We start from the raw sequence: 25,733 nt of genomic DNA on the forward strand, positions 1-25,733 counted from the left end.
CTTAAAATAAAAATAAAAATTAATTTAAAAAATCATCTTACCTGTGTAAAAAGTATAAACTGAGCAAATTGCCAGGGAAGCATAAAAGCCACATTGGAAAGACAGAGTGCAACGAAGGGTCTTCTATCATTGCTCGAGGTCCTTAATAGAGAGAATTGATACGAATAAGTTTCACCCTAAAAATAGGCTGTCACTGAAAAGAAAGACTAGTTGCAAAATGATAAAATCTAAATTATTCCATTACCTTTATTATAATACAACAAAATATAGTTAACTTTTTAAAGCATACTAAAAAGAACTTGAAATACTTCATGCCTTGCATGAAGCAATCAAAATTAGAGTTTTAAAAATAACATTGTAATTTACCACTAAATATTTTAAATACAAAAGCTTGTTTTCCTCTACATATGCATGATATTAGAAATTTAATACTCCAGCAAGGAGGTCAGAAAATAGGATGTGGCACTGCCCCTGCACACCTCAACATGCTTCTCCTGTATGTGTAGCAACAACTTTATATACCACCACTTTTCTGTTTCCAAAAACATTGAAGAGAAATTTAAGTGCTGACAAAGTAATAAGTTAACAACTATGGGAAAAATTTGAGGAAAAGGAATCTTAAAAAATTAAAAAATCATTCTAGAATTCACTTGAAGCGTGTGGAAGTTTAAATTGTCCATTCTCCATTACTGAGATGTATTGGGAACCAGTATCTTTTACCACAGAGAATTACAATAACTTTTAGACATGAAAAAAGAAACACAAATGTTTTACATAAATAATAAAACTGTAACTGTTCCTTTTATAAATGCTCTGTTGGGTTTTGATGAATCTTTGTACAATCATATATAAATTTTCCAAAACAAAATTCTAAATGTTCATATTGTTTACTGTTATCATAAAATACTCATTATGTACTTTGTAATCTTATATTTTTCAAACAAAAATTACTTTTGACTAAGATACCGAGTATAGCACATGTCCTCAATGATACAACCCTAAATGTTCTAATTAAGACATTTTATTCCATGAAACCCCTGACTGACCAGACTGATATCACTTCAAAAAAAAAATAAAAATAACCCACCTTCCTAGGAATTAAACTGGGAATGAATAGCAAGGGGTGATGAAGAATGGGCAGCTTCCATCACCTAATCTTTGAGAGAAGGCAAAGTGTAGAGCAAAGATGCAGAGATCTGAATGAGGAGGAGGTTCCTAAATCCAAATTCAACCCCAGAATATACTCGTCAAGTTGATAAGAAATCAGAAGTTAGCCTGCTCCATTCTCAAAGTTTGTGCTACCCCAGTACACTACTATTTACCACTCTTCAATTAGCTTTATCTGAGTGCCACAAATATTTGCATGGATGTGTGCACCATTGGTACTTTTAAATACATATAACTGGCTGGGCACAGTGGCTCATGCCTGTAATCCCAGCACTTTGGGAGGCCGAAGTGGGCAGATCACTTGAGGTCAGGAGTTTGAGACCAGCCTGGCCAACATGGTAAAACCCTGCCTCTACTAAAAATACAAAAATTAGCTGAGGATGGTGGTGTGCACCTGTAATCCCAGCTACTTGGGAGGCTGAGGCAGGAGAATCGCTTGAAGCCGGGAAGCAGAGGTTGCAGTGAGCCAATTGTGCCACTGCACTCCAGCCTAGGTGACAGAGCAAGACTCCGTCTCTAAATAAATAAATAAAAATTTATGTATGTGTGGATGATTCATAAATTTACTGTTTTAAAAAACAAGGAAGACAAACAAATGATTTTTATATAAGGCAGAATCTGCCAGGGACTAGTAGGTGAAGAATGGTGTCCTCTGGGAGTTTGGAGGAGATAGTGATCATTATTTCATTCAGTGAGAGTTCTCATTAGTATTCTATCAAACTTATTTCTCTGATAAGGCTATTTATACTACCTACCACTTATGGGGTTTTTTGTTCATTTCTCAGACCTCTTAAATATCTAAAATGCTTATAAATGTAATCCCTACAAAAAAAAGTGTATCCAAAAAAAAAAAAACTTTGAAATGAAACTGGTTGTCCTGTTGGAAACATTGGTTGTTCAGAAATGCTTCATAAATAAGAGAATATATGTACTCCTTATCCATCTAACTCCGCATTTCCCAAATTCGTTTGCACACAGAACACTTTTCTCATGGCACATTCATCAAAATCACAGGTTAGAAAACAATGTCAGAGTGCCTAAACTCTGAAGAGAAAATGTAATTGTTTCTCAAAAACTTTTGAATCTTGGCAAACTATATACAAACACATACCTTTTGGTTTTTTAAAACATAACGTAGTTATCTAAAACCTGTAGCCTACACTCTTAAATGGAGACCAATTTTTACATAGCAATTTTGAATTATTTTCTTAAATCTATACTCAATACTTTTAAAATAACTAAAAAATTGTCTAAATTTGGTAATTACAACTTCATAGATTGAAGTATATATCTATAATATAGATATATATTGACTTTTTTTTAGAGGGAGTCTCGCTCTGTTGCCCAGGCTGGAGTGCAGTGGCACAATCTCAGCTCACGGCAACCTCTGCCTCCCGGTTCAATCAATTCTCCTGCCTCAGCCTCCCAAGTAGCTTGGATTACAAATGCACACCACTATGCCTGGCTAATTTTTGTAATTTAGTAGAGATGAGCTTTCACCATGTTGGCCAGGCTGGTTTCGAACTCCTGACCTCAAGTGATCCGCCCACCTTGGCCTCCCAAAGTGCTGAATTGAAGTATATTTTAAGAAACTTAAATTATAATTTATTTGCCTTTGTTTTATAAATCAAAGTTACCTGAGAATCAAAGTTAAAATATACATCTGAAGTACAAGGAATGAATAGGAAAAACTTTCATGGAGAGGTGGTGTCCACATCACACGGGTGGCCTGAAATCAACAAAATGCCCACTTTACATCATGTTTACTATAACAAACATATTTAAAAACCAGGGGTGAGTTTGTTTTAGTAATTTTAATACTAGGCTCACTATATCCCATTTCTGAGTGTCTGGCATAGCTTCTCAGTTTTTGAAGCTCTCTTAACACGAGGCCATTAAGTAGAGAGCAATTAACTACCATGTCCAGAAACCAGCAACAGATATATCAGACTGAGCAAAAGGAAACCCAAGGGACAAATAAGATTGTATGTATAAGAGTTGTGAGAATTCTGTGTCTGACCAACTAGATTCACAGTCCAGTCCTGCAGGTATGATCCTGGCATATGATCCTGGCATCCCAGGCTTTGGGATATATGTATGCCAAGACAAATACCTAAACAAATGTCACCTAGGTCATTCGCAAGCACCAAGAGAGTTTCTACATAACAAGTTTGAATGAATATAAATACACACTTCGAATAGCTAAGATTGCCTCAGAATTTGTAAAATGTAACTTAAAAAAGGTTAAGTATATATTTTAAAAACAACTAGAAGTATTTGGGAACTACAAATGTGATGCATGTAATGAAAGTATTAAATGTTCATACAAACTTTAAAATTACTTCTAAGACATATGGGTCAGAGTATTAGAAAAATTTTCCGTCAAAAATTCTGAAATTCTAGAAAGAATGTGAACTCTTATTACTTTCCAAGAGTGTTATAAGTTATTGCTCCTCTTCCAAGATACCAAAATTGTAAATGTTGTAAGAGGAATTATGATACATATAAGAAAGTCAACTTATACCAACAGTTTCCTGGCACACTCAAAGAAAAAGCTTTGTCATTATATCAGCACATTGTTGAATGGCAATGCATTTGTTTGCTTTAGAATAATATATATAAGGATTTTATGTATAATTTTTATGATTCCTTTATCTAACTGATTTTTTAAAATTAACCCAACAGCAATGGATAAGAGTACTTCTACCCTGGCCGGGCATGGTGGCTCATGCCTGTAATCTCCAGTATACTCTGGGAGGCCAAGGTGGGTGGATCATGAGGTCAGCAGTTCAAGACCAGCCTAGCCAACATGGTGAAACCCCATCTCTACTAAAAATACAAAAATTTAGTTGAGCATGGTGGCACATGCCTGTAATCCCAGCTACTCAGGAGGCTGAGGCAGGAGAATTGCTTGAAACCAGGAGGCAGAGGTTGCAGTGAGCTGAGATCACGCCACTGCACTCACTGTACTCCAGGCTGGGAAACAGAGCAAGACTCCATCTTGAAAAAAAAATGTACTTCTACCCTATGTAACCTGTGTCATAACATATAAAATATTTTGCTCCCAAGAGCTAATAGTCAGAATCTCTCTCTTTTTCATTGCCGTATCCTCAGCATCTAACAGAGCATGAACATGGTATTTGCTCAATATTTTGTTGAATGAATCCATCATATTTGAAATAAGCTTCTATGAGCTCTTTTTAGGTAGACCATGTTTCATTGGGCTGAATTAGTAAGTTAATGTCTATTTTGAATTCAGCATTTTGCATTACTGAACAGACACCATGACGTAACAGAAAGAAGTGAGGGAGCAGGTGGCAGCGTCTTAACCATGTCCTTGCTGTCAGACAAGTTTCAGTTAGACAAGATGAATAAGTGCTAGAGATCTGCTATACAACATTGTGTTAGTACTGTAGTGTACACTTAAAAATATGGAATGAGGTTCCAAGATGCCCAAATAGGAACAGCTCTAGGCTACAGCTCCCAGACTGAGCAACTCAAGAGATGGGTGATTTCTGCATTTCTAACTGAGGTACTGGGTTCATCTCACTGGGGCATGTTGGACAGTGGGTGCACGACTGTGGGTGCAGCCCACCAAGTGAGAGATGAAGCAGGGCAGGCATCGCCTCACCCGGGAAGTGCAAGGGGTAAGGGAATTCCCTTTCCTAGCCAAGGGAAACCGTGACACACACCACCTGGAAAATTGGGTGACTCCCACCCTAATACTGCCCTTTTCCAAAGGTCTTAGCAAATGGCACATCAGGATATTACATCCCGCACCTGGCATAGAGGGTCCCACGAACACAGAGCCTCCTTCATTGATGGCACAGCAGTCTGAGATCTAACTGCAAGGCAGCAGCAAGGCTGGGGGAGGGGCGCCCACCATTCCTGAGGTTTGAGTAGGTAAACGAAGCAGCCTGGAAGCTTGAACTGGGTGGAGCCCACCACAGCTCAAGGAGGCCTGCTGGCCTCTGTAGACTCCACCTCTGGGGACAGGGCATAGCCAAACAAAAGGCAGCAGAAACCTCAGTAGATTTAAATGTCCCTGTCTGACAGCTTTGAAGAGACTAGTGGTTCTCCCAGCACAGAGTTGGAGATCTAAGAACGGACAGACTGCCTCCTCAAGTGGGTCCCTGACCCTCGAGTAGCCTAACTAGGAAGCACCCCCAAGTAGGGGCAGACTGACACCTCACACGGCTGGGTATCCCTCTGAGATGAAGCTTCCAGAGAAATGATCAGGCAGCAACATTTGCTGTTCAGCAATATTCACTCTGCTGCAGCCTCTGCTGCTAATACCCAGGCAAACAGGGTCTGGAGTGGACCTCCAGCAAACTCCAATAGACTTGCAGCTGGGGGTCCTGATTGTTAGAAGGAAAACTAACAAAAAGAAAGGACATCCACACCAAAACCCCATCTGTACGTCACCATTATCAAAGACCAAAGGTAGATAAAACCACAAAGATGGGGAACAAACAGAGTACAAAAGCTGAAAATTCTAAAAATCAGAGCACTTCACCCCCTCCAAAGAAACACAGTTCTTCACTAGCAACAGAATAAAGCTGGATGGAGAATGACTTTGACGAGAGAAGAAGGCTTCACATGATCAAACTTGTCCGAGCTAAAGGAGGAAGTTTGAACCCATCACAAAGAAGCTAAAAACATTGAAAAAAGATTAGATGAATGGCTAACTAGAATAACCAATGTAGAGAAATCCTTAAATGACCTGATAGAGCTGAAAACCATGGCATGAGAACTGCATGATGCACACACAAGCCTCAGTAACCGATTCAATCAACTGGAAGAAAGGGTATCAGTGACTGAAGATCAAATGAATGAAATGAAGTGAGAAGTCAAGTTTAGAGAAAAAAGAGTAAAAAGATATAAACAAAGCCTGCAAGAAATATGGGACTATATGAAAAGACCAAATCTACCTCTGATTGGTATACCTGAAAGTGACTGGGAGAATGGAACCACGTTGGAAAATACTCTGAAGGATATTATACAGGAGAAATTCCCCAACCTAGCAAGGCGGGTCAACATTCAAATTCAGGAAATACAGAGAGCACCCCACAAAGATACTCCTCGAGAAGAGCAACTCCAAGACACATAATTGTGAGATTCACCAAAGTTGAAATGAAGGAAAAAAAATTAAGGGCAGCCAGAGAGAAAGGTCGGGCTACCCACAAAGGGAAGTACATCAGACGAACAGCAGATCTCTCGGCAGAAACTCTACAAGCCAGAAGAGAGTGGGGGCAATATTTGACATTCTTAAAGAAAAAATTTGCAAACCAGAATTTCATATCCAGTCAAACTAAGCTTCATAAGTGAAGGAGAAGTAAAATCCTTTACAGACAAGCAAATGCTGAGAGGTTTTATACCCACCAGGCCGGCCTTACAAGAGTTCCTGAAGGAAGCACTAAACATGGAAAGGAACAACCGGTACCAGCCACTGCAAAAACATGCCAAAATGTAAACACCATTGATGCTAGGAAGAAACTGCATCAACTAATGAGGAAAATAACCAGCTAATATAATGACAGGATCAAATTCGCACATAACAATATTAAGCTTAAATGTAAATGGGCTAAATGCTCCAATTAAAAGACACAGACTGGAAAACTGGATAAAGAGTCAAAGCACACCCATCAGTGTGCTGTATTCAGGAGACCCATCTCACGTGCAGAGACATGCATAGGCTCAAAACAAAGGGATGGAGGAAAATCTACCAAGCAAACGGAAAACAAACAAACAAAAAAAGCAGGGGTTGCAATCCTAGTCTCTGATAAAACAGACTTTAAACCAACAAAGATCAAAAGAGACAAAGAAGGCCATTATATAATGATAAAGGGATCAATTCAACAAAAAGAGCTAACTATCCTAAATATATATGCACCCAGTACAGGAGCACCCAGATTCATAAAGCAAGCACTTAGAGACTTGCATAGAGACTTAGACTCCCACACAATAATAATGAGCAACTTGAACACCACACTGTCAACACCAGACAGATCAACGAGATAGCAAGTTAACAAGGATATCCAGGAGGGAACTCAGCTCTGCACCAAGCAGACCTAATGGACATCTACAGAATTCTCCACCCCATATCAACAGAATGTATATTCTTCTCAGCACCACATTGCACTTATTCCAAAATTGACCACATTGTTGGAAGTAAAGCACTCCTCAGCAAATATGAAAGAACAGAAATTATAACAAACGGTCTCTCAGACCACAGTGCAATCAAACTAGAACTCAGGATTAAGAAACTCACTCAAAACTGCTCAACTACATGGAAACTGAACAACTAGCTCCTGAATGACTACTGGATACATAACGAAATGAAGGCAGAAATAAAGATGTTCTTTGAAACCAATGAGAACAAAGACACAACATACCATAATATTGGGGACACATTTAAAGCAGTGTGTAGAGGGAAATTTATAGCACTAAATGCCCACAAGAGAAAGCAGGAAATATATAAAATTGACACCCTAACATCACAATTAAAAGAACCAGAGAAACAAGAGCAAACACATTCAAAAGCTAGCAGAAGGCAAGAAATAACTAAGATCAGAGCAGAACTGAAGGAGATAGAGACACAAAAAAATCCTTGAAACAATCAATGAATCCAGGAGCTGGTTTTTTGAAAAGATCAACAACATTGATAGACTGCTAGCAAGAAAAATAAAGAAGAAAAGAGAGAAGAATCAAATAGAAGCAATGAAAAATGATAAAGGGGATATCACCACCGACCCCACAGAAATACAAACTAACATCAGATAATTCTATAAATACCTCTACGCAAAAAAACTAGAAAACCTAGAAGAAATGGATAAATTCCTGGACACATACATCCTCCCAAGACTAAACCAGGATGAAGTTGAATCCCTGAATAGACAAGTAACGGGCTCTGAAATTGAAGCAATAATTAATAGCCTACCAACCAAAAAAAGTCCAGGACCAGATGGATTCACAGCCAAATTCTACCAGAGGTACAAGGGGGAGCTGGTACCATTCCTTCTGAAACTATCCCAATCAATAGAAAAAGAGGGAATCCTCCCAAACACATTTTATGAGGCCAGCATCATCCTGATACCAAAGCCTGGCAGAGACACAACAAAAAAAGAGAATTTTAGACCAATATCCCTGATGAACATCAGTGCAAAATTCCTCAATAAAATACTGGCAAACTGGATCCAGTAGCACATCAAAAAGCTTATCCACCATGATCAACTGGGCTTCACCCCTGGAATGCAAGGCAGGTTCAACATATGCAAATCAATAAATGTAATCCAGCATATAAACAGAACCAAAGACAAACACAAACACCACATGATTATATCAATAGATGCAGAAAAGGTCTTTGACAAAATTCAATAGCCCTTCATGCTAAAAGCTCTCAATAAATTTGGTACTGATGGCATGTATTTCAACATAATAAGAGCTATTTATAACAAACTCACAACCAGTATCATATAGAACGGGCAAAAACTGGAAGCATTCCTTTTGAAAACGGGCACAAGACAGGGATTCCCTCTCCCACGACTCCTATTCAACATAGTGTTGGAAGTTCTGGCCAGGGCAATCAGGCAGGAGAAAGAAATAAGGGGTATTCAGTTAGGAAAAGAGGAAGTCAAATTGTCCCTGTTTGCAGATGACATGATTGTATATTTAGAAAACCCCATCATCTCAGCCCAAAATCTCCTTAAGCTGATAAGCAACTTCAGCAAAATCTCAGGATACAAAATCAATGTGCAAAAATCACAAGTATTCCTATACACCAATAACAGACAAATAGAGAGCCAAATCATGAGTGAACTCCAATTCACAATTGCTTCAAATAGAACAAAATACCTAGGAATTCAACTTACAAGGGATGTGAAGGACCTCTTCAAGGAGAACTACAAACCACTGCTCAATGAAATAAAAGAGGACACAAACAAATGGAAGAACATTCCATGTTCATGGATAGGAAGAATCAATATTGTGGAAATGGCCATAATGCCCAAGGTAATTTATAGATTCAGTGCCATCCCCATCAAGCTAGCAATGACTTTCTTCACAGAATGGGAAAAAATCTACTTTAAAGTTCATATGGAACCAAAAAAGAGCCTGCATTGCCAAGACAATCCTAAGACAAAAGAAAAAAGCTGGAGGCATCACGCTACCTGACTTCAAAGTATACTACAAGGCTACAGTAACCAAAACAGCATGCTACTGGTACCAAAACAGAGATACAGACCAATGGAAGAGAACAGAGCCCTCAGACATAATATCACACATCTACAACCATCTGATGTTGACAAACCTGACAAAAACAAGAAATGGGGAAAAGATTCCCTATTTAATAAATGGTGCTGGTAAAACTGGCTAGCTACATGTAGAAAGCTGAAATTGATTCCCTCTTTACATCTTATACAAAAATTAATTCAACATGGATTAGAGACTTAAATGTTAAACCTAAAACCATAAAAACCCTAGAAGAAAACCTAGGCAATACCATTCAGGACATAGGCATGGGCAAGGACTTCATGACTAAAACACCAAAAGCAATGGCAACAAAAGCCAAAATTCACAAATGGGATCTAATTAAACTAAAGAGCTTCTGCACAGCAAAAGAAACTACCATCAGAGTGAACAGTCAACCTACGGATGGGAGAAAAATTTTACAATCTACCCATCTGAAAAAGGGCTAACATTCAGAATCTACAAAGAACTTAAACAAATTTACAAGAAAAAATCAAACCCCATCAAAAAGTGGGCAAGGGATATGAACAGACACTTCTCAAAAGAAGACATTTATGCAACCAAGAGACAAATGAAAAAATGCTCATTATCACTGGCCATCAGAGCAATGCAAATCAAAAACCACAATGAGGTGACATCTCACACCAGTTAGAATGGCGATCATTAAAAAGTCAGGAAACAACAGGTGCTGGAGAGGATGTAGCGAAATAGGCACACTTTTACACTGTTGGTGGGACTGTAAACTAGTTCAACCATTGTGGAAGACAGTGTGGTGATTCCTCAAGGATCCAGAATTAGAAATACCATTTGACCCAGCCATCCCATTACTGGGTATATACCCAAAGGATTATAAATCATGCTGCTATAAAGACACATGCACACATGTTTACTGCAGCACTAATCACAATAGCAAAGACTTGGAACCAACCCAAATGTCCATCATTGACAAACTGGATTAAGAAAATGTGGCACATACACACCATGGAATACTATGCAGTCATAAAAAAAGATGAGTTTATGTCCTTTGTAGGGATATGGGATGGAGCTGGAAACCATCAATCTCAGCAAACTATTGCAAGAACAGAAAGCCAAACACTGCATGTTCTCACTCATAAGTGGGAATTGAACAGTGAGAACACTTGGACACAGGAAGGGGAACATCACACACTGGGGCCTCTCATGGGGTAGGGGGAGGGAAAAGGGGTAGCATTAGGAGATATACATAATGTAAACGACGAGTTAATGGGTACAGCACATCAACATGGCACATGTATACATATGTAACAAACCTGCACTTTGTGCGCATGTACCCTAGAACTTAAAGTATAAAAACAAAAAATCAGAAAAAAATATGTTAAGAGGGCAGATCTCATGTTACTTATTCTGACCATAATAAAAAAGTTGAATATATATGTTATATGTATAATATATAAGTTTTTATAAAATATAACTATAATTTTATAATTTATAAAATATAAATTAATATATATGTGAGGTTTTAGAGGCAGACAGACATAGAATGGGAAATCCAGCTTCATCATGTAGTAAATGGGGCATGTGGATAAGTAACTTTGTGTAAATTTAAATTTCATCCTTGTATGGTGAGGCTACCACCACCCACAAATAAAGTTTAGTGGGAATAAGTCAGATAATGTGCATGACATGATTCAACTCAAGAAGTACAGTATTTCCTTTTCTCTGCAGAATATATGTATATGTATATATTTACTAAAAACAAGGCAAGAGATTTCATGTTTGAAATTCTACCTATTTAAACATTTCAATCAACATGATTTAAAAATCAACTTATAACACACGGATCTTTAAATATTGTGAAGTCATAAGTAGTATACAATTATATATTGTTTTGATGAGTATATTTCCTTGTTCCTCTACAGCCTCTTCTATTTCTTAAAAATTGTAGCATTTCTAGAATGTTCATGTAGCATTAACTTTCTAGAAAACAAACCTCTCCATGGTTGAAAAAGAAGCACAGTACTGTAATAACACCTCCTAGTTGAGTCCCACTGCAAAATAATAATAATAATAATAATAGAGTATACAATCAAAATTCATGTAAAATATAGTGAGTTTTTCACAAAATTACCTCAGAATTTAAAATCATAGTTTTCTATATGTAAGACATGATAGTACTAAACCATACCCATGTGGTTGTTTAAATTCTGAATGTACAATTCTAAAAAGTACACCTATAAATTTATCTCAATTTTATAATTTATTATAGCTAAAATACTTTCTAAATAAAATACATAAGGTGTGAACATAAATGTTTCTTTTTTTTGAGACTGAGTCTTGCTCTGTTGCCCAGGCTGGAGTGCAGTGGTGAAATCTCGGCTCACAGCAACCTCCATCTCCTGGGTTCCAATGATTCTCCTACCTCAGGCTCCCGAGTAGCTGGGATTACAGGCGTGTGCCACCACGCCTGGCTAATTTTTTCACTTTTAGTAGAGATGGGGTTTCACCATGTTGGCCAAGCTAGTCTCGAACACCTGACCTCGTGATCCACCCACCTTGGCCTCCCAAAGTGCTGGGATTACAGGCGTGAGCCACTGCGCCCAGCCACATAAAATCATTTTTAAGAAACAGGCTAGCACTTTAGAGTCTAGATCATATCGTTTGAACACTCTGAATAAAAGCAAATTTTTATCTTTTGAAATTGGATTTAAGGGACTGAGAGATGAAGACAAGAGTCTAACAGCTTCATGTAGCATTAACTTAGAACTGTCTAAACTACTACAAATATTCTTTGAGTCACAGAGAAGCAATAATGTAGAATACAAAAATCAGATGAAAGATAAAAATCATTTCTTTTGTTGTTCTTGTTTTGTTTTTTGTTGTTTTTTGTTGTTTTTGTTTTTCTGAGACAGTCTCACTCTGTCACCCAGGCTGGAGTGCAGTGGCACGATCTTGGCTCACTGCAACCTCTGCCTCCCCGGTTCAAGCTGATTCTTCTGCCTCAGCCTTCTGAGTAGCTGGGATTACAGGCATATACCAGCACACCTGGCTGATTTTGGTATTTTTAGTAGAGATGGGGTTTCACCATGTTGGCCAGGCTGGTCTCAAACTCCTGACTTCAAGTGATCTGGCTGTCTTGGCCTCCCAAAGTGTTGGGATTACAGGCATGAGCCACCGTGCCTGTCCAAAAATCATTTCTTAAATTGCCTTTTTGTGATCATGTCTGTGTATGAGAATGCAGATGCTCAATCTCACATCTGTGTAGTGTTTCTAGGCTTCCATTTATCTTCCCTCCACACACCACTTCCCTAGTCTAGCACATTCTAAGCACCATGAGGACAAGGACAGGTTCTTTATCTGTCTTGTTCATTACTGGATCCCCAGCTTCTCACTTGGAAGATTAATAAATATTGATTGAATTAATAAAGAAAGAAAGAAAGAAAACAACAGAGGAAAGCTAGTGGGAAATGATTTACCATTTAATAAAGCTTCACACAGAAAATCCAAAGGATGAACTTCACAGAGGAAGAAATTGAAAGAAAGAAGGTGTGAGCAGCAAGGATCAATTGTATATGGAGGAACTGGGGACATGTGGATAAATCAAAGTAAGATTTGACAACAGAAATAATAATCATGCAGCTGTGAGGGGTAACAGGAGTACTAAATGATGGTAATAACATGTAAGATAGGAGAGGATGGAGAGAGGTTCCAAGATGGCCAAATAGGAACAGCTCTAGTCTACAGCTCCCAGCGTGAGCAACACAGAAGATGGGTGATTTCTGCATTTCCAACTGAGGTACTGGGTTCATCTCAATGGGGCTTGTCCGACAGTGGGTGCAGCCCACAGAGCAGGGTGGGGCATCATCTAACCCAGGAAGAACAAGGGGTTGGGGAATTCCCTTTACTAGCCAAGAGACGCATGACAGATGGTTCCTGGAAAATACAGACACTTCCACCCTAAAACTGTGCTTTTCCAATGGTCTTAGCAAATGGCACACCAGGAGATTATATCTTGCACCTGGCTGAGAGGGTCCCGTGCCCATGGAGCCTCACTCACTGCTAGCAGAGCAGTATGAGATCGAACTGCAAGGTGGCAGTGAGGCTGGGGGAGGGGCGTCCACCATTGCTGAGGATCGAGTAGGTAAACAAAATGGTTGAGAAGCTCGAAGTGGAGCCCACTGCAGCTCAAGGAGGCCTGTCTGACTCTGTAGACTCCACTTCTGGAGGCAGGGCATAGCTGAACAAAAGGCAGCAGAAATTTATGTAGACTTAAACGTCCCTGTCTGACAGCTTTGAAGAGAGTAGTGGTTCTCCCAGCATGGAGTCTGAGATCTGAGAATGGACGGACTGCCTCCTCAAGTGGGTCCCTGACCCCCGAGTAGCCTAACTGGGAGACACCTCCCAGTAGGGGCCAACTGACACTTCACACAGCCGGGTGCCCCTCTGAGATGAAGCTTCCAGAGGAACGATCAGGCAGCAACATTTGCCGTTCTGCAGCCTCCGCTGGTGATACTCAGGAAAACAGGGTCTGGAGTGGACCTCCAGCAAACTCCAACAGACCTGCAGCTGAGGGTCCTGACTGTTAGAAGGGAAACTAACAAAAAGAAAAGACACTCACACCAAAACCCCATATATACATCACCATCATCAAGACCAAAGGTAGATAAAACCACACAGATGGGGAAAAACCAGAGCAGAAAGGCCAAAAATTCTAAAAATCAGAGCACCTCTTCTCCTCCAAAGGAATGCAGATCTTTGCCAGCGACAGAACAAAGCTGGACGGAGAATGACTTTGATGAGTTGAGAGAAGGCTTCACACAATCAAACTTCTCCGAGCTAAAGGAGGAAGTTCGAACCCATCACAAAGAAGCTAAAAACATTGAAAAAAGATTAGATGAATGGCTAACTAGAATAAACTGTAGAGAAGACCTTAAATGACCTGATGGAGCTGAAAACCATGGGGCATGAGAACTATGTGACACATACACAAGCTTCAGTAACTGATTTGATCAACTGGAAGAAAGGGTATCAGTGACTGAAGATCAAATGAATGATGTGAAGCGAGAAGTTTAGAGAAAAAAGACTAAAAAGAAAAGAACAAAGCCTCCAAGAAATATGGGACTATGTGAAAAGACCAATCTATGTCTGATTGGTGTACCTGAAAGTGACCAGGTGAATGGAACCACGTTGGAAAACACTCTTCAGGATATTATACAGGAGAAATTCCCCAACCTAGCAAGGCGGGTCAACATTCAAATTCAGGAAATACAGAGAGTGCCACAAAGATACTCCTCGAGAAGAGCAACTCCAAGACACATAATTGTGAAATTCGCCAAAGTTGGAATGAAGGAAAAAGAGTTAAGGACAGCCAGAGAGAAAGGTCGGGTTACCCACAAAGGGAAGCACGTCAGACAAACAGCAGATCTCTTGACAGAAACTCTACAAGTCAGAAGAGAGGGGGGCTAATATTCGACATTCTTAAAGAAAAGAATTTTCAAACCAGAATTTCATATCCAGCCAAACTAAGCTTCATAGGTGAAGGAGAAATAAAGTCCTTTACAGACAAACAAATGCTGAAGAGAGTTTGTCCCCACCAGGCCTGCCTTACAAGAGCTCCTGAAGGAAGCACTAAACATGGAAAGGAACAACCGGTACTAGCCACTGCAAAAACATGCCAAAATGTAAACACCATTGATGCTAGGAAGAAACTTCATCAACTAATGAGCAAAGTAACCAGCTAATATCATAATGACAGGATCAAATTCGCACATAACAATATTAAGCTTAAATGTAAATGGGCTAAAAGCTCCAATTAAAAGACACAGACTGAAAAAGTGGATAAAGAGTCAAGACCGATCAGTGTGCTGTATTCAGGGACACATCTCACGTGCAGAGACATGCATAGGCTCAAAATAAAGGGATGGAGGAAGATCTACCAAGCAAATGGAAAACAAACAAACAAAAAAAGCAGGGGTTGCAATCCTAGTCTCTGATAAAACAGACTTTAAACCAACAAAGATCAAAAGACAAAGAAGGCCATTATATAATGGTAAAGGGATCAATTCAACAAGAAGAGCTAACTATCCTAAATATATATGCACCCAGTACAGGAGCACCCAGATTCATAAAGCAAGCACTTAGAGACCTGCATAGAGACTTAGACTCCCACACAATAATAATGGGCAACTTGAACACCACACTGTCAACATTAGATCCACGAGGCAGAAAGTTAAAAAGGATATCCAGGAATTGAACTCAGGTTGGCACCAAGCAGACCTAATGGACATCTACAGATCTCTCCACCCCACATCAACAGAATATATATTCTTCTCAGCACCACATCGCACTTATTCCAAAATTGATCAATTGTTGGAAGTAAAGCACCCCTCAGCAAATATGAAAGAACAGAAATTATAACAAACGGTCTCTCAGACCACAGTGCAATCAAACTAGAACTCAGGATTAAGAAACTCACTCAAAACTGCTCAACTACATGGAAACTGAACAACTAGCTCCTGAATGACTACTGAATACATAACGAAATGAAGGCAGAAATAAAGATGTTCTTTGAAACCAATGAGAACAAAGACACAACATACCAGAATATCTGGGACACATTTAAAGCAGTGTGTAGGGGGAAATTTACAGCACTAAACGCCCACAAGAGAAAGCAGGAAATATATAAAATTGACATCCTAACATCACAATTAAAAGAACTAGAGAAGCAAGAGCAAACACATTCAAAAGCTTGCAGAAGGCATGAAATAACTAAGATCAGAGCAGAACTGAAGGAGATAGAGACACAAAAATCCCTTCAAAAAATCAATGAATCCAGGAGCTGGTTTTTTGAAAAGATCAACAACATTGATAGACCACTAGCAAGACTAATAAAGAAGAAAGGAGAGAAGAAGCAAATAGACACAATAAAAAATGATAAAGGGGATATCACCACCAACCTCACAAAAATATAAACTACCATCACAGAATACTACAAACACCTCTATGCAAATAAACTAGAAAATCCAGAAGAAATGGATAAATTCCTGGACACATACATCCTCCCAAGACTAAACCAGGAAGAAGTTGAATCCCTGAATAGACAAACAACAGTCTCTAAAATTGAGGCAATAATTAATAGCCTACCAACCATAAAAAGTCCAAGACCAGATGGATTCACAGCCAAATTCTACCAGAGGCACAAAGAGGAGCTGGTATCATTCCTTCTGAATCTATTCTAATCAATAGAAAAAGAAGGAATCCTCCCTAACTCATTTTATGAGACCAACATCATCCTGATACCAAAACCTGGCAGAGACACAACAAAAAAAGAGAATTTTAGACCAATATCCCTGATGAACATCAATGCAAAATTCCTCAATAAAATACTGGCAAACTGGATCCAGTAGCAAATCAAAAAGCTTATCCACCACAATCAAGTTGGTTTCATCACTTGATGGAACCATGCAAGGCTGGTTCAACATACGAAAATCAATAAACGTAATCCAGCATATAAATAGAATCAAAGACAAAAACCACACAAATATCTCAATAGATGCAGAAAAGGCCTTTGACAAAATTCAACAGCCCTTCATGCTAAACACTCTCAATAAACTAGGTATTGATAGGACGTATCTCAAAATAATAAGAGCTGTTTATGACAAACCCACAGCCAATATCATATTGAATGGGCAAAAACTGAAATCATTCCTTTTGAAAACTGGCGCAAGACAGGGATGCCCTCTGTGTTCACTCCTTTTCAACAGAAAAGGAAGTTCTGGCCAAGGCAATCTGGCAAGAGAAAGAAATAAAGGGTATTCAATTAGGAAAAAAGGAAGTCAAATTTTCCCTGTTTGCAGATGACATGACTGTATATTTAGAAAACCCCATCATCTCAGCCCAAAATCTCCTTAAGCTGACAAGCAACTTCAGCAAAGTCTCAGGATACAAAATCAAGGTGCAAAAATCACAAGTATTCTTATACACAGATAAACAGAGAGCCAAATCATGAGTGAACTGCCATTCACAATGAGTGAACTGCCATTCACAACTGCCATTGCTTCAAAAAGAATATGTAGGAATCCAACTTACAAGGAATGTGAAGGACCTTTTCAAGGAGAACTACAAACCACTGCCCAGAGAAATAAAAGAGGACACAAACAAATGGAAGAACATACCATGCTCATGGATAAGAAGAGTCAGTATCGTGAAAATGGCCATACTGCCCAAGGTAATTTATAGATTCAATGCCATCCCCATCAAGCTACCAATGACTTTCTTCACAGAATTGGAAAAAACTACTTTAAATTTCACATGGAACCAAAAAAGAGCCCTCAGTGCCAAGACAATCCTAAGCCAAAAGAACAAAGCTGGAGGTATCATGCTACCTGACTTCAAACTATACTACCAGGCTACAGTAACCAAAGCAGCATGGTACAGAACAGAGCCCTCAGACATAATACCACACATCTACAATTATCTGATGTTTGACAAACCTGACAAGACCAAGAAATGGGGAAAAGATTCCCTATTTAATAAATGGTGCTGGGAAAACCAGCTAGCCATATGTAGAAAGCTGAAACTGGATCCCTTCCTTACGCCTTTTACAAAAATTAATTCAAGATGCATTAAAGACTTAAATGTTAGACCTAAAACCATAAAAACTCTAGAAGAAAACCTAGGCAATACCATTCAGGACATAGGCATGGGCAAGGACTTCATGACTAAAACACCAAAAGCAATGGCAACAAAAGCCAAAATTCACAAATGGGATCTAATTAAACTAAAGAGCTTCTGCACAGCAAAAGAAACCACCATCAGAGTGTAACAGGCAACCTACAGAATGGGAGAAAAATTTTACAATCTACCCATCTGACAAAGGGCTAATATTCAGAATCTACGAAGAACTTAAACAAATTTACAGGAAAAAATCAAACAACCCCATCAAAAAGTGGGCAAAGGATTTGAACAGACACTTCTCAAAAGAAGACATTTATGCAGCCAACAGACACATGAAAAAATGCTCATCATCATTGGCCATCAGAGAAATGCAAATCAAAACCACAATGAGATACCATCTCACAACAGTTAGCATGGTGATCTTTAAAGTCAGGAAACAACAGGTGCTGGAGGGGATGTAGAGAAATAGGAACACTTTTACACTGTTGGTGGGACTGTCAACTAGTTTGACCATTGTGGAAGACAGTGTGGCGATTCCTCAAGGATGTAGAATTGGAAATACCATTTGACCCAGCTATCCCATTACTGGGTATATACCTAAAGGATTATAAATCATGCTGCTATAAAGACATGTGCACACATGTTTATTGCAGCACTATTCACAATAGCAAAGACTTGAAACCAACCCAAATGTCCATCAGTGATAGATTGGATTAAGAAAATGTGGCACATATACACCATGGAATACTACGCAACTATAAAAAAGGATGAGTTCATGTCTTTTGTATGGACATGGATGAAGCTGGAAACCATCATTCTGAGCAAACTATCACAAGGACAGAAAACCAAACACCACATGTTCTCACTCATAGGTGGGAACTGAACAAGGAGAATACTTTGACACAGGGTGGGGAACATCACACACCAGGGCCTGTCGTGGGGTGGGGGATGGGATGAGGGCTAGCATTAGGAGATATACCTAATGTAAATGATGAGTTAATGGGTGCAGCACACCAATATGGCACATGTATATATATGTAACAAACCTGAATGTTGTACACATGTACCCTAGAACTTAAAGTATAATAATAAAAAAAAAAAGATATGAGAGGACGTTTTGAAGAAAAGCATTCCAAGACTCCTTGTTTGATTGGAAGAAGGGGAAGGATATCAATGTATTTTATACTTGAAGAAATTATATCTGTATGTTAACATTTTATGGTTAGCCACCGAAAGAATAGAAGTAGAGTATCTACCTTCCCAGTTAGTGTCAGTGGGGAGGGTAGCCATTGTAACAAATACAAACGTTTTCCACAAATTTCTATTTCTTTTGTTCCTCAAATGCCAGTTTCCATTGTCCTCACAGTTTTGATTATATCTCTACAGTCAATATTGGTTGAATCTGTATATCCTTCTTAAAGGCTAGATAGAGCCTAATAGTATATTTTATATTCCAGGACTATATAACCAATTTAGAGAGAAATTAGCACTTCTTTGGTAGCCCTCTCAATGAAATATACTGATTTTTAAAAGTTTTAGTCATTGTTTTGTAACATTTTTCCATATTAGAAAACAAAAAGGATAAGAAATACAAACTATTTTGAAAAACAGAACTTATTTATTTATTTAGTTAGTTTTGAGACGGAGGCTCACTCTGTCCAGGCTGGAGTGCAGTGGTGCAATGCCGGCTCACTGGAAGCTCCACCTCCCAGGTTCATGCCATTGTCCTACCTCAGCCTCCCCAGTAGCCGGGACTATAGGCGCCCGCCACCACACCCGGCTAATTTTTTTTTTTTTTTTTTTGTATTTTTAGTAGAGACAGGGTTTCACCATGTTAGCCAGGATGGTCTCAATCTCCTGACCTTATGAGCTTTCCAAAGTGCTGGGATTACAGGCGTGAGCCACTGCACCCGGCCCAAAAACAGAACTTTTTTAAAACAAATAGAACATTTTTAAACCTGCCCAAACAATCTCAAAGCAATCCTTTTCCTTCAAAATACTTTATTGAGCTTATATTTTTTTCTATATGGCATATAGAAAAGTGCCTAAAATTTCTAGCTCATAGAACTATTGTAAAGGGAACATCCATGTAGTCACCATATAATTAACTGAAATAGAGAAATGATTATACTGAGTCTCCACTTGCCAGCCTCCAAGATAAGAATCAGCTACTGACCTGATTTTTGAGATTATCAACATAACAATTTGTATATACATATCAAACTATGATTTACTTTAATCTGTTTTTAAACAACATACCAATGGAAGTATGCAGTATTTTTTTAAAATTTTGCACCTGGATTCATTCATTCAAAATTATATTTGTAAGATTTAACCATGTTGTATGTAGCCATATAGTTCATTCATTCTCATTATTGTATACTGTCCCACCATGTTAATAAACCAAAATGTATTCATTTCTCTGTTAATGGATATTTGGGTTGTTACCAGTTTGAAGCTATTTCAAATAATGCTACTATATTATTGTATATACTTCCTAGTCTACATGTGCAAGACTTTTTTGGGAATATATACTTTAAATTAGAATTACTGAGTTACAAGGTATCTATATCTTCAACTTTACAAGATAATGTACACTGTTTACCAAAATAGTTGTACCAATTTATGTGTCCACCTGTGGTGGATGAAAGCTCATTTTTCAATCTATTAGATGTGAGTTGGTATTTCACTGTGGTTTGAATGTGTATTTTCTTCATGACTAATGATGGTGGTCAACTTTACATATGTTTATTGACTATTTGGTGTTCTTCTGGGAAATATCAGTTCATAAACATTTTGTCCATTTTTCTATCAGGTTGTCTTTCTTCTTTATCTTCCCACTCTAACATAAACTTCACAAGGACAGGGATTTCTGTTCTGTATTCCAAGCACCCAGAACAGTGCTCCTGGTCACAACAGGCTTTCAATAAATATTTATCAAGTTAATGAATGGAATTTCTGGATAGTAGATGGGGTATATACTTTGTAAATATCTTCACTCACTTGGAGGCTTATTTTTTATCTTACAGTTCTTTTGAGGAACTGAAGTTCTTTCATCAAATTTATCAGTTTTTCTTCATGGCTGGATTTTTGTATCTTGTTTAAGAAATCATTTCTTATTCCAAGTGACTTTTTCTATATTATATGCTGAACACTTTATAAATTTGTCTTTCATATTTGAGTATTTAATCCAACTTGGATTTTTTATATAGTTCCAGTTTCTCCTTGTTCCAGATGATCTCCCAATTATTCCAGCACTATTTATTAAAATGCCTGTCCTTACCCACCAATCTGCGATACCCACTCTTCCATATATCGAATGCCTTTAAATGTACATTTCTGCTTCTGGGCTGTACTCTATTTCAGTTATCTATTTGTCTATTCCTGTGCCAATATCATAGTGTCTTTTTACATTGGCTTTATAATATAGCAACAATTGATAGTGCAAATCCTCCTTTTTCAAGAATACCTTAACTGTATTTGGCCCTTTGCATTTCTGAATAACTTTTAAATCAACTCATCAAAGTCAACAAAAAATATGTTGGAATTTTGACTGGTAGAGCATTGAATCTATAAATCTTTTTAACATCAAGTCTTCAATCAATGAATGTAGAATATCTCTCCACTTAGATTTTCCTAGACATATCTCAGGAAAGTTCTAATCATGTTCCCATAGCTGTCATATATATCTTTTGTTGGATTTATTCTGAGGAATGTCATGCTTTTAATGCTATTCTAAATAGCATCCTTTCTAAATTTCATTTTCTATTTGATGCTAAAGTATAAAATTTATAATTTGAATTTTAATATTAATGCTTACATCGAGTAACATTGTAAATTTTCTTATTATTGCAAATACTATATCCATACACTTTAAAATTTTTTCTAGATACACTGTAATCTACTTTTAAGAGCATTTATTTCTTTTTTTTCAAGTTTTCCAATGCTTATACTTATTACTACTTTTCTTTTTATGTACTGTGCTGGATAGTATCCCTGGTACAACACTGACTATGTCACTAGTTTTCATTGATTCTATGCTAGTCTTTTTTATGCTGAAAACTTCCTAAAACAAAGAATGTGTATATTTATTAATCTCTATATTGACATAAGCACTATGAAAACTCAATAAATATTTGTTGAAAGAGTAAAACTATTAATTTTAATTTTAAATGTTTTGCACGACAAGAACAACATTGTAAAGAAATCTGATGATTCAGCTAGGAATATGTTCCACCGAAAGAAACAGAAAACCTAACAAAGGTGGCTTACACAATATGGATGTTGTTTATTATATCATTCAACAAGAAAAATGAACGATAAGTATCTGTTGGCATTGGTTCAGCAGCAGAAGGATGGTAGGCCAGATAGATCTCCTATGTTTATGGCCTTTCCCTTATGGTCACAAGATGACTGCTGCAGTTCTGGGCATGACATCTTAGTGTAATGAAAGCAGGAAGAAACAGAGAAGGGGCAGCTAAGTCTGTCCTTTTGTGAGAAAGGCAGATACTTTCCTAGATGTAACCAAAACTGACTTCACCTTAGTTTTCATTGGCAAAAACTAGCTGATATGGCTATCTCAGGGAGCAATTAAGTGTGGGGGCAAAACACATGGCCGTTGAAATTAATTTCAACTTATCACCTGAGACAGGTCTTACTGCTGCTTCCCATGGTACTCTTATCAAGATAGACAGGCTTGCAGATGTAAGTGCCCACCACATGTGATACACAGTTTTTCCTACGCTTTCTTAATTTCATCCTTAGAGAACACAATTAGAAATAAGCTGCTATTACTGCTAACAAAAGATTTCCTCCAATGATTTATTAATTTTACACATGAACTAGGAGATATTCCATTAAAGCCTTTGTTAGGAAATCTGTTTAAACAACAGAATAAAAGGGATGATTTTGAGATAGAATTTTAGTGACATCTCCAGTTCTGGTTACGTATTGGTTAAGCTTCTGAAAAATCAAATAATTCACAAGCTTTCCTGATATGAATCTAATCTCATTAATTTTCCTTTTCATTTAATCAACAAATATCAGCCAGTCTGTATAAGCCCACTGGAAGGTCTCTTAATTCAGTAGTAGTCTTACCTCAGGTATGCTCCATACATGAAGAACAATCCCATCATTAGTCCATTTAAAATAAAGATTACACCAACATAAAAGCAAGCAGGATCTCCCAATCCTTTGAAAAGATACAGATAATCAGTGTTTAATGAATATATGACTCTAAAGCAATTGGGCATAATTATCTCAGTGCTTTGCAATCACGAGCTCATGAATTTGCTGAAAGCATTTGCTTTCCAGATTGCTGCTGTGTTTAATTCTTTACCCTTATAAGAGTTTGTATGTGTGTGTGTGTGTGTGTGTGTATGCAGACACATGTATATGTATGTGTGTGTGTATATATATGTATGTGTGTATATAGACACATACACATATGTAAGCTCACTCTTAATGAGATATTATATAGTTACACTTATACCTTATACTTTTTGTAATTGCATTTGTACTTTCCTCTAAGGAATTACTATTATACTGTAATGATTTGTTGGGGATTCACATTTATTTAGCTGATGCTGCTAGTGTTCAGTGTCTGGAACTGTCTGTAGAACCACTTAATGAATACAAAAAAACCATTGCATTGTCTTTATCTTTTGCTAGGCTGTAGGAAGAGTTAAGACATGGTTTTGACTTCAGGGTACGGCTTTAGTCTATATGAAATGATCCAGTCATTTGATCCATTATTATGTATAGCTAGAATCTTAGTATATTCCACATAGAAGATTATGCATGTGTGTGGAAATATGTACTTTACGATCATCCCACATTTTTCTCAGAACAAGTTTATGATATTAGCTGGTATAAAAATACTTTTTGTATGGTCAAGAAAACAGAACATAAGATATTCAACTTGTCAAAGGTTATTTCACTTTAATTGGCTGCAGCAAAGGTCTGAAGGCTGGCCTTCTGATTCCCCCTGCCTCTCTGATCACTCCTTTCAGTCAGTTCCAGTAACTTCTCTTGTTTTATTTACCACTCTTTAATATTGGACCACCTTAGGCTCTGTCATATGCCCCCTTCATTTCTCCATCTGCACATTCTTCATAAAGAAATTCTTCCACATCCATGGCTCCAATGATCTATATACAGGTGACTCCAACTCTACATTTAATCCAGAACTTTCTCCTTATTCTCATACCCAGATAGCCACTTCATGTCCCCACTCTGAGGTGTCTTAAGTACCTCAAATTAATGCATACACAATGTAACATAACAATACAAACCTGCTGCTGTTCAAATGCTTCCTACCATTCAAAGGAGCTCAGTTACTTAAGCTAGAAACCCAACTGTGCTTCACATGATTATTCACTCGCCTTCCCCTCTCTTACCAAACAATTACCAAGTCTTGTCCATGCTACTTCCAAAATCTCTCACACCCAGGCATTTCCACATTATCTTTCCTGCAGTCACTTGCTGAGAATATAATAGCCTCCTACCTGGCCTCCCTGAACCTACTTTTGTCCCTTTACTAATATGCTTTCCATACCATTGACTAAATAATGTTTTAAAATGAAACTCTGTTAAAATTCTTCAATGGATAAAGTATAAAATCCTTCGCCAGTGCACGCCTTTCATGATCTGATCCTTCCTTATATTCCCAGCACCATTTCACATCATTTTTCTTCTCCATTACTTCCAGGAATTCTAGCCTTCTTTCAGTTCTCTCTTGCTTCAGGATATTTGAATATGTTATTCCCTATTCTTAAAATACTTACCCTCTCTTACTCCTAATATCGGGAACCTTATTTTCTTATTTGTAATATCCATCACAGTTGTAACTGCTAACAGCTCCCTTACAGCATAAACTCGATGAGGGTAAGGCTCCACGCCTAGCTGGTTCATCTCTGTGTCCCAAGTGCCAAACACGAACCTATCACTTATAGGGAATGTAACTAACACCATACTTAGGTGATCATTTTCACCACTCAGACAGGGTCACACCTTCCAGCTGACTGAATCATTGCAAAGCCTCTCATTTTATGAGGCATTTTCTCCAATCCTTTACATCGTACACAAAAAAGTGTAATTGCCCCTCAAACATCCTCATCAATTCTATTTTTACTGAGGGAATCAGCAAAAACTGTAAGGAAAATAGATTTAGTTTATATCCCAAGAGTTGAATGTTGTTACAAACAAGTCTAAAAATTCATTCATAAAATATACTAAGTCATGTTGTTAAAAATTTGAAGAAATAAAGAAAAAACAACAGTGTTAGTGTTATGAAAAGAGATACATGTGGCGGTGAACGAGAGTCTCAAGGGACAGCACCGTACTTGAATTGTAAAAGTGCTGAAATGCAAACATCTTAAATAGAAGTGACCACTATGTATCCTGGAAAGCTGTTAGATGATTCCAAAAGCGGTTCTTTGACAAAGAAACCAATGTAGAAGATAAACAGGATGAGTTTTATTAATACTACTCATGGACTATGAGCATATATAAAAAAGTAGTATTTCTAAATCAATCTATTATTGCATATCTGATTTTTAAATATGTATGCATAAATTTATATATTAGCTATTACAAATAGATATCTGACTATTTAATCTATCCTCAAAATTTATATATTGAAGCTACCCCAAAAAACATCTTTCTGT

General features: G+C 37.7%; 1 protein-coding gene across 1 annotated transcript in view; it reads right to left on the reverse strand.

The window, feature by feature from the left end:
* LOC117072229 (probable C-mannosyltransferase DPY19L2) overlaps positions 1 to 25,733 on the reverse strand; it is a 79,085-nt gene that overhangs the window by 28,207 nt on the left and 25,145 nt on the right. Inside the window, 4 exon segments of the mRNA XM_033192137.1 lie at positions 42 to 141; positions 2,805 to 2,896; positions 11,384 to 11,441; positions 23,164 to 23,257. Of these exon segments, the coding sequence (XP_033048028.1) occupies positions 42 to 141; positions 2,805 to 2,896; positions 11,384 to 11,441; positions 23,164 to 23,257 (344 nt within the window).

Source organism: Trachypithecus francoisi, unplaced genomic scaffold (genome assembly GCF_009764315.1).
Source record: "Trachypithecus francoisi isolate TF-2019V2 unplaced genomic scaffold, Tfra_2.0 Lachesis_group4, whole genome shotgun sequence".
In the NCBI taxonomy this organism is placed as follows: Eukaryota; Metazoa; Chordata; class Mammalia; order Primates; family Cercopithecidae; genus Trachypithecus; species Trachypithecus francoisi.